The sequence below is a fragment of the Vombatus ursinus genome, unplaced genomic scaffold, assembly GCF_900497805.2.
Source record: "Vombatus ursinus unplaced genomic scaffold, bare-nosed wombat genome assembly UNPS02014820.1, whole genome shotgun sequence".
NCBI lineage: Eukaryota > Metazoa > Chordata > Mammalia > Diprotodontia > Vombatidae > Vombatus > Vombatus ursinus.
The window spans coordinates 22,559,552-22,573,716 of NW_020954598.1; the positions used below are offsets into that span (position 1 = coordinate 22,559,552).

At 41.7% G+C, this 14,165-nt stretch overlaps 1 protein-coding gene across 10 annotated transcripts in view; it reads left to right on the forward strand.

Annotated features, from left to right (window-relative positions):
• The window catches only part of CACNA2D2 (calcium voltage-gated channel auxiliary subunit alpha2delta 2), a 447,618-nt gene that overhangs the window by 88,878 nt on the left and 344,575 nt on the right, over positions 1-14,165 (forward strand). For all 10 annotated transcript variants that reach the window (XM_027837173.1, XM_027837170.1, XM_027837171.1 and 7 more), the window contains one exon: positions 6,825-6,906. In XM_027837173.1, coding sequence (XP_027692974.1) covers positions 6,826-6,906 — 81 coding nt within the window. In that variant the 5' untranslated portion in view covers position 6,825. The remainder of the gene's footprint in view (positions 1-6,824; positions 6,907-14,165) is intronic.

The window sequence follows — 14,165 nt, forward strand, 5'->3', positions numbered from 1 at the left end:
TGTCTGAAACCAGATTTGAACTCAGGAAGAGGAGTCTTCCTGGCTTCCACCCTGACATTCTGTGCAGTCATACTTAATAAATACTTATTGACTTACAGGCATGGATTTTCTTAGAGCCAGGCATCGTCTCTGTTCCTTTCGCCTGCAAGCAGTGTACATATTGTTCTTATTTGATATCTGATAAGTGAGTGTTCCTTTGGTCTGTCTTTTCCTGACCCACCTGCCATCCTATGTTTTCTGCCTTGCTTGAACCATAAACATCAGCCTGAGAATCAGAAGACCTGTGTTGGAATTCTAGTTCTACCACTTAACAGCTTCCTTTCCTCTCTGTGGGTCTCAATTTCCTCCTTTGTAAAACCAAGGGTTTGGACTAAAATCCCATCTCAGGTCCCATCTCATTCTAGCTCTGTGATTAAATTCAATTTGACAAGTATTTATTAAGCTGTGTGCTTGGTATCATGATGGACGCTGGGGCTGCAAAGCCAAGAGCAAAGGCAAGCAAGAGAGTCACCGTTCTTAAGGAGCTTATGTGGGGAGATGCAACACATGCAAAGATAAGTATAAGAAACATACAGAATAATTACAACTTAATCTAGGGCTGGGATATGAGCAAGTGTAGAAATCAGGAAAGGCCTCTTAAGAAGGTGACACTTAGTCTGAGCCTGGTAGGGAGCTGGGGATTGCAAGATTTCAGAAAGAAAGCATTTTAGGCACAGGGGACAGCCTGTGCAAAAGCATGGCAGCAGAATGTTGTGTACTGCAAGCAGCAAGTAAGTCTTTTTGGCTCGGCTAAAAGTATATGAGGGTGAGTAATATGTAATCAGACTGGAAATGTAGGCTAGATCCAGATAACAGCAACGATGATGAGACGACAATGATGAGGATGATGGTGATGATGATGACGGTGATGATGATGATGGTGGTGGTGATGATGGTGGTGATGATGATGATGGTGATGGTGATGATGATGATGGTGATGATGGTGATGACAGAGATGGTGATGATGACGATGATGGTGGTGATGATGATAATGATGGTGATGATGGTGATGATGATGATGGTGATTGTCGTGGCCACTGCAGTGGAGAGCATGAGACCAGCTCAGTGCTCAGTAACCCAGAGACACCATGGATGAGGCGGGAGACAGCAAGGTGGCAGAAGCTCCGTTTATTGAGTGCAGGTAGCTGTCTTTTATAGCCCTAGTGATGCCTGTTCAAAGCGTGATCCCCTTGTGATAGCCAATCATCAAGTCTGCTGGAGCTCGTGTCATGACTCATCTCCCAATGAGAGGAGAGCCAAACCAACCATGGGAGCTGCATGTCAGCAAAGGAGAGGTCCTGTGAGACTTCCTTATTTTTGCCATGCAACTATGTTGTGACCCTCAGCTTCTACTGATAGAAGCTAGAACTCCCATGGGAAAGTTCCCTCAACAGAGCTCTCATGAGACCATGAGACATTCACCCTAACAAGTGATGATGATGATGGTGCTGATGATGAAGGTGACAATGATGATGGTGGTGATGGTGATGATGATGACGATAATGGTGATGGTGATGATAATGATGGCGATGGTGGTGATGATGATGATGATGATGATGGTGATGATGGTGATGATGATGGTGATGATGATGATGATGGTGATGAGGGTGATGATAATGGTGATGATTGCAACAAGGTTTTAGGGTGAGCCAGTATTCACACGTAGCCTATGTGGGGTAGTTACCCCTCAGCTTGCTACTTGACTTGTTATTATATTCATTCTAGTCATCCCAAATTCCAACATAATCCAGGAGTATTTTCTATATTTCATTATTAATCACTGAAATCACAATGTCTCTAAGTAATCAATCATCTCTGACCTCTCATTCCATTTTATTAAAATATTATTTACTAAATAAACTAGAGAAACTATTTCTTCCTAAAAGCAGCCGCTCATCCATATATATATACATATATATATATATACATACATATATATATATATATATATATATATATATATATATATATCAAAACTCCTAATCTCCTAGATTTAAATAAACATCAATCTCTGGTGACGCAATTGAATAACAGTGTAACAAATTGTAAAACAAAGACATAAATAGTTGTTTATAATATTTTTATTCTTTCTGTATTCATCATATTTGCTGTTCGTTACAGCATTTTAATATTTCTTTACATTCATATGCCACAATTTGTTTTGCCATTTTCCATTCAATGAGCATCTACTTTGTTTCCACTTCTTTGCTATCACACAAAATATTATGATATTTTGGTATCTATGGAGACTTTGTCCTTATCAGTGGCTCCTTGAGATATAGCTAGCAGTGGAACCTCTGAGTCAAAGGGTATGGACATTTTAGTCTATTTGCATAATTCCAAATTGATTTCCAGAATAATTATAATGATTCATAGTTTCACCACAATGTACCAGTGTGCCTATCTTCCCAAACCTCTCCAGCATTGCCTATTCCCACCTTTTCTTCATGAGTTCTGAGTTCTCTTTGAATGCTGTTGGTCCAGGACTACATAGAGAAAATCATGCAATGTTACAATTGGATCAGAGGATAATAGATTTGGGGCTAGAAGGGATCTAAGGGGTCATCCAATCCAACTCCCCTCATTTTCTAGTTGAAGAAATGGGGGTCTGACGGGGGAAGTGATTAGCCCAAGGTCAAATAGGTGGTACGTCATCTGAGGTGGGATTCAAACTGAAATTCTCTTAACTCCTGAGCCAGTGTTATTTCCATTTTACCAAAGCCTTGGAGATCATCTTGTCAAAACACCTTTTACAGATGAAGTAACTGAGACCCAGAGTAGAGAAGGGGTTTATCCCAGATTATAGGGCAAAAAAATGGCATTCATTGCCCTTTGCCATGTCCTTTATCCATGGTCCTCTGCCTTTCCAGTTCTACTGGCCCTCCCTTAGCCTAGGCTATGGAAGACATAACTAGAGGGAGAGGGCAGTAATGGTGGTTGCTACCTCCGGGGGAGAAAAGGGGAGATCACTGAGAGGTCTAACCAGCAACCTTCTTTCTCTATGCTTGCTGACCACTGATTCCCCACCCCATTCCAGTCTTGCCGTTATGTTTTCCTAATCTTCACAGTTGTATTTGAAATTGTTCGTATTATCTCCTAAAAGTGTTCCCTGTTCTCCCTGCTTCTGCGTACTCCTCCTACTCTACCACTCTGGTGGCCTCTTGGCTTCATTCCTTCTCAAGACACATGCAGCCTGAGTTTCAAGCTGGAATAGCCCTCAGAGACTGTAGCAACACCACTGCCTGGCAGAAAGGGCCCTGTCCTGGGAATCAATCTCCATTTGGCTCCTCACCCACACTGGCCCTGACTCACTGCATGACTTTGGGCAAGTCCCTTCTCCAATCTGGGCCTGAATTTTCTCATATATAAAACAGAAATAATCCCTGCCCTGTTAGACTCACAAAGTTGGGAAACTCAAATAAGATAGTGAAGGAGAGGCAGAATGCAGAGTGAAGAGCACTGGATTGGGACAGAATAAGAGGACCTGGGTTCTAATCCAAGCTCAAATCATTGCTACTTTCATGTAACCTTGGGAAAAATCAAAGGTCCCTTCTAGATTGAAATCCTCTCGTTCTATGCTAATAAGCTTACATTCCTATAGCATGATCTAGGTCAGGGATGGTGTATACATGATCTGTAGGATGGTATTTACTAAGCTCTTTCTGCAGAAGAATGTTAATGGCAAAGTCATTCAAACATCATTCCCATTTTACAGAGGTGTGCTGTGGCTTGCCCACAGTCACATGGCCAGGGAGTGTCTGGGTCAGAACTTGAACACCAGTCTTTTGATTCTGAAAACAGTGCTTTTTCTACTATGCCATGCTGTTTTGTAAACCAACAAGTGTTACGCAGATGAAAGACTATTGTTCTTGTTAAGTGAATAGAGAAGGATTCTGCATATCCCCAAGGCTCTGGTTCCCTCTTTCTCTACCCCCTACACCATCCTGCTGCTTTCCCATAAACATCCCCTTCCCCAGCAGTTGCCTGCCTGCTCTCTGCTCCTGGATAGTGTCCTCTTGCTCACCCCTCCTCCTCTTGGCTAATTTAGCACTTAAAGGCACTTAGAGATAAGCAATGTCATATCAATAAAGAGCATGAAAAATATGAAAATGATGGTGCAGCAGACAAGCAAGCAACTGAGGGGCTCCTGGGGAGGAAGGATGAGCTACAATTTAGTGCCTTTGTGGTGAAGGGTTAGTGGAACCAATTTCTCTCTCAAGGTGTTTGTGGCAGAGGGCCTTTCTAAGACGGAGTCTGTGGGGGAGATTTTCAGCCTCTGCATTTTTCTTCCTCTCCCCTCCCTTCCTCCCCTTAGAGTTTATAGAATGAGCTGAGCTTGGCTCTGCAATATTTTTCTTGTGGAGAGCTGGTCCCTTACAATCAGAGAACATCACAGCTGCAAGGGCCCTTAGACCTACTAGTTCAACATTTTACCCATAAGGCTCAGGAGAAGGGCATAGCCAAGGGCATGGCATACCCAGTTGGAGGCACAGCCAAGACTAGAAAGCAGGTGTCCTGGTTCCCAATTCAATGGAGGTTCACTGTGTCATGCTAGATCATGGAAGTCAGAGCTGGAGAGGATCTAAGAGACCACCTCAGTCCAATCTCCCTCACTGTTCAGCAAAAGAAACTAGGATTGAGCTACAGTGGTGACTTGACTCGGACTACAAGGATAGGGAGCCGCAAAATGTGAACTTTGAACCAAGGCCTCTCTTAACTCTGAACCTAATGCCCTCTCTTCTCTACCATGCTACTTACACATATTATCTCATTTGGTTCTCAAAACAGTCCTGGAAGAGAGGCAATGTGCTTATTATTTATCCCCATTTTTATAGATGAGGAAACTGAGAAAGGGGAAAGGGTTTCTCAGGTCACTCATCTAATAAGTGGTAGGTAGAGTCAGCCAGTCAAGTGATCAACCCTGGATCTTCTTACTGCCAGTGGAGGGCATGTTCATCTAGTCAGCTCTTCAGTATCTACTTTATGAGCCCATGGTTTAATGTCAGGCTTGCTTCTTGAAGTGTTTTGAATTCTCTTGTTCTCCCCCTTTACCCAGTACCTCATCTGACTCCAGGTCTCCTATTCTTTCTACTATACCATACTGTCTCATCCCTATAGAGGAGAGAAGCCTAGTATTCTAGATGTGGAAGAATCTTCTGAGATAGATCACCTAGGTAGAAGCAGTCTAATCTCTATACAGAAGAGAAGCTTGTATTGTCAGACCTGAAAGAACCTTTTGAGCTCATCCTGTCAGAGTCTGGCAGCCTGGTGTGATCAGAAGAACCCTGGACCCGGAGCTGGCAGACCTGAGCTTTTTGTCTTGGCTCTGCCACTCTCCAGATTTGTGCAGCACAAGAAGTCACTTACTGACTTCAGTTTGCTCATCTGTAAAATCTGTAAAATGTTCTAGATCAGAAGTGTCAAAAAGGAGGTCCACACTGCTCCTGAGCATGGCCAAACCATATTCAAATAAGATTAGGAAAGGGTTTTTTTAAATAATATTTTATTTTTTCTAATTATATGTAAACACAATTTTTAGCATTCATTTTTATAAAATTTTGAGTTCCAAATTTTCTCCCTCCTTCTCCTCCACTCTTCCCAAAACAGTAAGCAGTTTGATATAGGTTATATATGTGCAATCCTGTAAAACATATTTCCATATTAGTCATAGTTGTGAAAGAAGAAACAGACCAAAAGGGAAAAAAAACACAAAAAAATAAAGGGAAAATAGTAAGCTTCAATCTGCATTCAGAGTCCATCAGTTCTTTCTATGGATATGGATGGCATTTTCCGTCATGAGTCCTTTGGAATCATCTTGGATCATTGTTACTGAGAAGAGCTAAGTCATTTGTACAATATTGCTGTTACTGTGTACAATATTCTCCTGGTTATGCTCACTTCACTTTGCATCAGTTCATGTAAGTCTTCCAGGGTTTTTCTGAAATCCACCTGCTCATCACTTCTTATTGCACAACAGTATTTCATTAATTCATATACCACAACTTGTCCAGTCATTCCCCAATTGATGGGGAACTGATGGGGAATTCCAATTTTTTGCCACTACAAAAAAAGCTGCTATAACTATAAAGTTTGGAGATGTTTAACCAAGTAAATAATACAATAGAACATAAGACTAATATGTGGTTTTCTAAGTCAATATGGAACCCTAGGTATCCTTATGTTTGGTTTAGTGGCACTCTTTTCTATTGAGTTTGACACTGCCATTGTAGATGATCTCTGAAATTCTGTCATCTCTAAATTCTATGATCCAATGACCTTTTGAAAGGTTTAACATACAGATGTACCTCATATGAAAAAACCCAATATATGAACATCCATGTTTTTAGAACAAATATATTAAGGAGTTATGATTCACATTACAACAGAAATCATCTTGGGGGTGGGTGGAAGAGATATTTGTCCTTTACTTAATGAGCTCCACTGGTCCATTTAAAGCTAAATTTGTTCTAATTTGGGAGATTTGGCCTATTGTATAATTTTTCTCCCTTTACCTCTTCTTCAATTGAAGGGAGAATTGCAAAATGTGCTTTTTTCCATTTCTCTCCCTCTGCTTCACCCCAAGTGTAAATTGAATTCTGATGCTTATGACCTATCTCAGCTATATGACTCTGTCAATCTCTGGTTTGGGGCCTATTCCTGATGACGTAGAAATAAAACATGAGGCAATAGTGTTTCCTTTATCCCTCTAGCACCTTCCTTAGAACTAGATGTTGGGTTCCACCACTAGCTTTCTCTGAGTTTGTGTGCTCCTCCCTTTCTTACAGGATGCAGTACTGGTCTCGAAGGCTGGAACAAGAGATTGATGGAGTGATGAGGATCTTTGGTGGGGTCAAGCAGCTCAGAGAGGTAAGCTCCTTTGGCCTTCTCTTCCACTCCTTTCTCATGGGCTTAGGGCAGACTCTCTGTTTCGATAGGATGCTGACTATCATGGGGAGACCTATTCAGTTCTTGCCACTTTTTTGTGATTAGAAATGAACAAAATATACATATGTGCTTGGATATGTTTAGTCTTTTCTTTCCAAGGCTAGAAGACTAACCTATGGCTTCTGCAGTGATTATAGCTTTTTATCATGGAAATTATTTGCATTTCCACAAGCACATTTGAATTTAACAAATTTTTCACATGGTAAAATTGGGCTCAGCAAATCTGCTTTCAGGGCACAAACAGGGCTCATCCAGTCAGAAGCACTTAGTTAAATGTTGGTTAAGAAAAGGATCTGTGTGAAAAGAGGACTCAGCAAAGTGATCATACTGCTAAGTAGGACCTTTTGGTATTAGGCCAAACATGAAAATAGGATTATATTAGACAGTATGTAAAGACTTCACTCAGAAAAGTCCAGGGCAAGCTGACCCAGATAGAAGGGAAAACTAGCTTGTGAATAGAACAGGGAAGCAAGTACAGAAATGTGTGCTTAGCAAAAATGAAGAATTAAGGGTCTGGAGTAAAGGGTGATTGATTAGCTGAGATATGCTGTATTAAATCTTTGGAAGATAATGTTAATGTTTAGAGATAGTGATGTGATGAGAAGAATAATCAGTCATCACATTAGAACACTGTGAAACATGTCTTAATGTCATGTTAAACTGTTTATAACAAATCATAGTATAAATGGAAATGTGGTAGTTTAAGGACATGAAGGAATGGGCCCCCTCACTAGGGCTCACTCCATGTGGGAGGCTAATGACTATGCCCATTGGAAATTACCCTTCTTACGGCACTATCCTATTCATTGGGAAAGATGGAAGATTGTGTCTGGAGAAGCAGCCCAGGGTGGACAGAAAGTGCCAAGTTACATTGAAGAAATAATAAAGAAAGGGAAAATGGACAGACATATAGTTCATGTTTTACCAATTATCCTGTCTTAGGACCTAAGCTGTGGTTCATCTTTTATATCATTTACACAGTGTTTAAAGGTTTTCATAATGCTTCACAAATGTTATCTCATGTCATTCTTGCAATAACCCTGGAAGGTAGGTACTATTATCATCCCCATGTTACAGTTGAGGAAATTCAGGCAAACAAAGGTTAAGTGGCTTGCCCAGGATCACACAGTTAGTAAGTGTCTGAGGAGGGATTTGAACTCAGGTCTTCCTGACTCCAGGCCCAGGACTATATCCACCATACCACTTAGCTGACTTTACCACTTATTCTGTTTCTCTAGATTTTGTTTTTAGGCTTTAAAATACACACACACACACACACGTGTGTGTATGTGTGTGTATGTTACAGTACACACTAGAGGTGTCAAACTCATGGCTCCCAACACTCCCAAGTGTGGCCTAAATCCAATTAAAATGTAATTGGGAAATGTTTAACAAAATAAATGAAAATGCAATGCAACATAGATAATGTTAATTTGTGGTTTTCTAAGTAACTTCAGAGCCTGCAGGGATTAATTTCTATTTGAGTTTGACTCTGCCAGTATATACTCTCACTTCTAGAGCAAGCCACAGCTGTTTATATCTTACCAGTACAGAATGTTTTATGCTCCCTTCCTCCTTTTGATAGGCAGTACTCTGGAAGTTTGTCTGTTGAGGCACAAGTCATTTTCTTTCTTGGGGGACATTTTAGATCATGTAGTTGGGGGCTCTAATCTCCTGCATCCTTATTGATTCTAGTGCCCAAGTGTTGTCAAACTGTCCACAGCTTAGGGAGCAGGCATGGACTGGTCCGTGGACTGGCAGGGCTCTACCAGGGCTATGCCTGGCTTCTTGGGTCACCACCGTGGGTGAGTGGGGGTGAACTAATGGGGGGAGGGAGTACAGCAGAGCCAGGGAGCTTGTGATTCCTAGGCAACGTTTGATATGCTCCCCTGTAGATATGCTATTGTCCTCTGGAGATTTGGAGTTTTCACTGTGAAATCTGCAATTTGACTTAATTCAGTTCAATGCAAGGAAACAAATGTTACTTTGGCACCTGTGATGTCCGAAGCAGAGTGTGCTGAGGTTCTGGGGATGCTTGGACAGCTATGACACAGGCCCTGCCCTTGAAAGAGTTTCTTAATATCTGACGGGAGACCAAGATATGCAAGAGTCTGCTCCAATGCCTAATCATGGCTCTCGAGGGTTGTGCCAGGGGAGGACAGGGTCTGGGAGGTCCTGCCAAGCTGGAAAGGCTGCAGATGTGGTCCTGGTGATGGGGGGGTATACTTGACGTGCAGGGAAAAGTCTAGCGAAGTTCAGAAAGGCTCATCAGCACACTTTCCTCACAATGACGTCAGAGGCCTTTCCTTGAATTCTAGAGGGGCTGGAACCAGCATTGGTGGAAGGACTTCGCACACTGACAGAATTACATATCCTTGAAGTATTGAAGTGTGACTCATATAGAGATAATGATAAGACAAAGAAAAGTGCAACAAGGACAAAGAAAGGTCCAGACACTAGGCTCTCAATAACCTAGAGGAGTCTGATTCTTCTCAGCTCTGGGGATGAATCAGAGAAGGAGGAAGGAGAGGCACCTGAACTGAGCCTTGAAGGGAGACAAGGGAAATGAGGAAGGAGAGTGTTCCAGGCATGTGGGCCATGCTATGTGAACACCTGAGGGCAAGAAAGGCTCCGAAAGGGATTTAACTTGTCTGTAGCCATTCCGTTTCTGTCTCTCCCCATGCCACAGGGGATGAATCCCAATGATTTCTTACTGTGGGAAGCACAGAATCTCCAGCCTAGAAGGGATGTCATTGGTCATCTTATGTATGACCTGCACCTGAAGCCTGGTGCAGTGAAGAAGCTGTCTAGGTGGGTAGTGAGAGGACCCATGTCTAAGTCCCATCTGTTCCTCTTACTTGTGACTTTGAAGAAAACACTTAACTTCTCTGGGCCTCAGTTTTCTCATCTATGATATAAAGGGGCTAGACAAAATATCCTTTAAGGCCCCTTCAGCTGTTCCCTCCCCCACTCCCACCACAACATTCCCAACAAATGGTCCTTATCCATCCTGGTCAACCCCTCCTGGATGGTTGTATCCTATCAATGCCTTCTTTATATGTGCTGCCCACCATAGGGCACACACCATGGGATCTGACCAGGCAAAGGCAGAGGACAGACAGCAGAACTATTACTTCTTGTGTTTTAGACACCATATCTCTCTGTATAGCACAGTCAGGATGGCCAACACCATGTCTCTCTTGAAACATTAAATATTGAGGAAGATTTTTTTACCTTTAACCCAGGAGTAGCTATTGAACTTTATCACTGTCTCTCCCATGAAATACTTCCTAGCTTAGAATAATGGATGACCAGGTCAACCTGACTTTGCCAGTGGTCTCAAACAGAAAACACTTTTAAAGAAATGTGGTTTTATTACTTTCAAGAATAATAATACCTAAGTGGATGCTTGTGTATTATTATTGGATTCAGAGTTACAGGACCTGGGGCTAAATCCCAGTTTTGCTATTTACTAACTATATAGTGCTGGGCAGCTCCCTTTCCTTCTCTGAGCCTCAGTTTCCCAATCTATAAAATAAGGGGTTGGATAAGATGATCTCTAAGGTCCCTTCTGGATCTAAATTTCATGATCTGTGAGTGAAATGAAATGGGTAAATGAAAGGATCTTGAAGTGGACCCATCAACAAATGAAGATTCATCCCCAATTGATAAATGGTCAAAGGATATGAACAGGCAGTTCTCAAATGAAGAAATTAAAGCCATCTATACTTATATGAAAAAATGCTCTAAATCACTATTGATTAGAGAAATGCAAGTCAAAACAACTCTGAGGTACCACATCACAACTATCAGATTAGTCAACATGACAAAACGGGAAAATGATAAATGTTGGAGAAGATGCTGGAAAATTGAAACACTAATGCGTTGTTGGTGGAGTTGTGAAATGATCCAGCCATTTTGGAGAGCAGTTTGGAACTATGCCCAAAGGGCTATAAAAATGTGCATACCCTTTGACCAAAGAGATCATACAAATGGGAAAAGGACCCACATGTACAAAAATATTCATAGCAGCTCTTTTTACGGTGGCAAAGAATTGGAAATTGAGAGAATGCCCATCAATTGGGGAATGGCTGAGCAAGTTGTGGTATATGAATGTAATGGAATACTATTGTGCTATAAGAAATGATGAACAGGCTGACTTCAGAAAAACCTGGAAAGACTTGTATGGTCTGATGCTGAGTGAAGTGAGCAGAACCAAGAGAACATTGTACACAATAACAGCCATGTTGTGTGATGACTAATATTGATAAACTTAACCCTTCCCAGCAATGCAAGGATCTAAGACATCTCCAAAGCCCTCGTGAGGGAAAACGCTATCCACATCCAAAGAAAGAACTATGGAAGTTGAATTATTATTTTTTTTCTCTTCTGTTGAGTTTTGTTTCCTCTTTCTGGTGGTTCCTCCCATTGGTTCTAATTTTTACTTACAACATCACTAATATGAAAATATGTTTAATAGGAATGTATATGTATAGCCTATATCAGATTGTGTGCCATCTTGGGGAGGGTGGTGGGGAGGAAGGGGGAGAAAAATTTTAAACTCAAAAGTATATGGAAGTGATTGTTGATAAATCAAAATAAATTAATAAAAAAATTTAAAAAACAAAAAACAAATGAGGGTTCACAGAGGTATATAAAGTGTCCTCAGGAGTTACACTCTCTAAATGAAGCCACAATTTACTGGACCTTCTTTGACTCTGGAAATGACTGACTTTGGACTGAGGAGCAAATGGAATCCTGAATCACTTGCCAAGGAAGAGATTGATCACATAGCCGGGTATGTCCAAATTGTTTCAGAGCCCCAGTTAGTGACCCTAATTGACTGTTCTCATCCTCCATCCAAGTCAAGGGTGAGGGGCTCTTGCTGTCTTGATCAGAGACATTGCCCACTGTATCATCAACCTTAGGCTCCAGGTGGTCATTTTCTGGTGAGAAGTTTGTTTTCTTCCTTTGATGTTTGACTAATGTTTTTCATCGATTGAAAGTGGAATTGAAAGATCCTCTTCCTGTTGAGGTCACTGCCATCTTAACAGTTACCTTGGTCTGCAACCTAGAGTCATCCCTGACTGTTCCTTCTCCCTTACTCCCATATCCAATCAATTGTCATCTTGATTCTTTCTCCATAGCATCTCTCACATTGGACCCCATCTCTCTCTTATATAGTTTTCTCCCATCATCATTTCTTTTCTAGCCTGCTGCCATGGCCTTCTAATTGGTCTCCATGTTTGCAGCCTTTTCCTCACTCCAATTTATCCTCAAGACAGCTGGCCAACCCACCATGTCACTCCCCTGTTCACATATCCTCAGTGACTTCTTATTGTATCTTGGATAAAAATGTGAAACCTTTAACCAGGCATCTAAAGGCCTACCCAACAGAATTCCTATGTACTTTTATAACCTTTAAATTTTATTATTATTATTACTGCTCTTCATCTATACTCTGTTCTGGTCAGATTGGCCTGATAAATGTTTCTCATTCAAGACATCCCATCTCCCACCTCCATGCCTTTGCCCAAGTTGTTTACCATGTCTGGAAGGCAATCTCTCTTCTCCTCCACCTTTTAGAATCCCTAGCTTCTTTCAAAGCTCAGTTCACTGCCACCTCCTACAAGGCTTTTCCTGAGCCCTCCTCCCTGAGGCGTTACTGTTCTCTGACTCTTGAAATTCCTTTGTATGATTTTGTTCACATTTTGTATTTACTTATATGTATTTGCTCTAATTCTTGCCCACCCCTCACCACCCAGATAAATAGAAACTCCTTAAGGGCAAAGACTATTTCATTTTCATCTTTCCTCAGCACCTTGGACAAGTGCCTGGCACACAATAGATGTTTAATAGATCTTTAACTTGATACATTCAATCTATAAGATGAGAGATTTGGCCCTGATGGCTTCTAAGGTCCGTGATGCTGAGATTCTGGAGTCTGGAGATCCCCTAACCTATCCAGGATCCACTTGGAGCAGAAAAGTTTTTTAATCTGTGGCACTGAGCAATGCACTCTCTCTCCTGGATGTAGAGAGGGTTTGATCACAAAGTCTTCCTTCCCCTCATTACTGAGACTGTGGGAGTGTTTCCACTGTGATGGGTCTCCATTTCCTTTTATGCTACATAGTCACCATCATTGGCTGACCCATCACCTACTGGAGAAATGCCAGCTCCCCGATGTAGCGTAAACAAATTGAATCCCAGTGGATGTTTATAGATGTGAATTAATTAGAAAGACTGAGCTGAGCCTTAGTTTCCTCATCTGTGAAATGAGAGGACTGGACTGGAATAATGTCTTCTAAAGTCCCTTTCAGCTCTAATGTTCTGTGATTCTGGGTTCTTGGCTTAGCACTGCCACTGACATGCTATGTGATCTTGGGCAAGTCATTCCCCTTTGCAAACTTCAGTTTTCCCAGTTTTAAAATGAGAGGATTGAAGTAGATGGTATCTAAGGCTCCATTTAGGCAGTTAGGTGGTACAGTGGATAGAGCACCAGGCCTGGAGTCAGAAAGACTCATCTTTCTGAGTTCAAATCTGGTCTCAGACACTTCTTAGCTGTGTGACCCTGGGAAAGTCACTTGACCCTGTTTGCCTCAGTTTCCTCATCTGTAAAATGAGTTGGAGAAGGAAGTGGCAAACCACTCTGGTATCTTTGCCAAGAAAACCCCAAAAAGGGTCACAAAGAGTCAGACATGACTGAAAACAACTGAACAACAACAACAAAGCTCTGTTTAGCTATAAAACTGTGGTTCTATGTAATTTGGATTCAGGAAACGTCATCTTGTTGAGAAGCATTTCCAAAGGAGGGTGCCCAGAATACCTCTGGGCAGTGTGTAGTGTATGGGTGTGTAAGTCTCTCCCTTAGGGCCTAAGGCACATGACTGGCTACAATGGAGCACTGGACTGAAAAGCAGAAGATTGGCCCTCAAATCCTAGCTCTGCCATGGTGTGATGCTTCCCAAGTCTTAGCCTCACTTTGCTTATTTGTAAAATGAGGGAGTTAAACTCGACGGTCTCTAAGGTTTTTCCAGCTCCATAATTCTTTCATTCAACAGGTCTTTATTAAGGTACGCACCTTATGCAGAATCCTGTGCCAGGTGCTGAAAGACACAAGGAGTAGAGATGATCTCTCTCTCTCTCTCTCTCTCTCTCTCTCTCTCTCTCTCTCTCTCTCT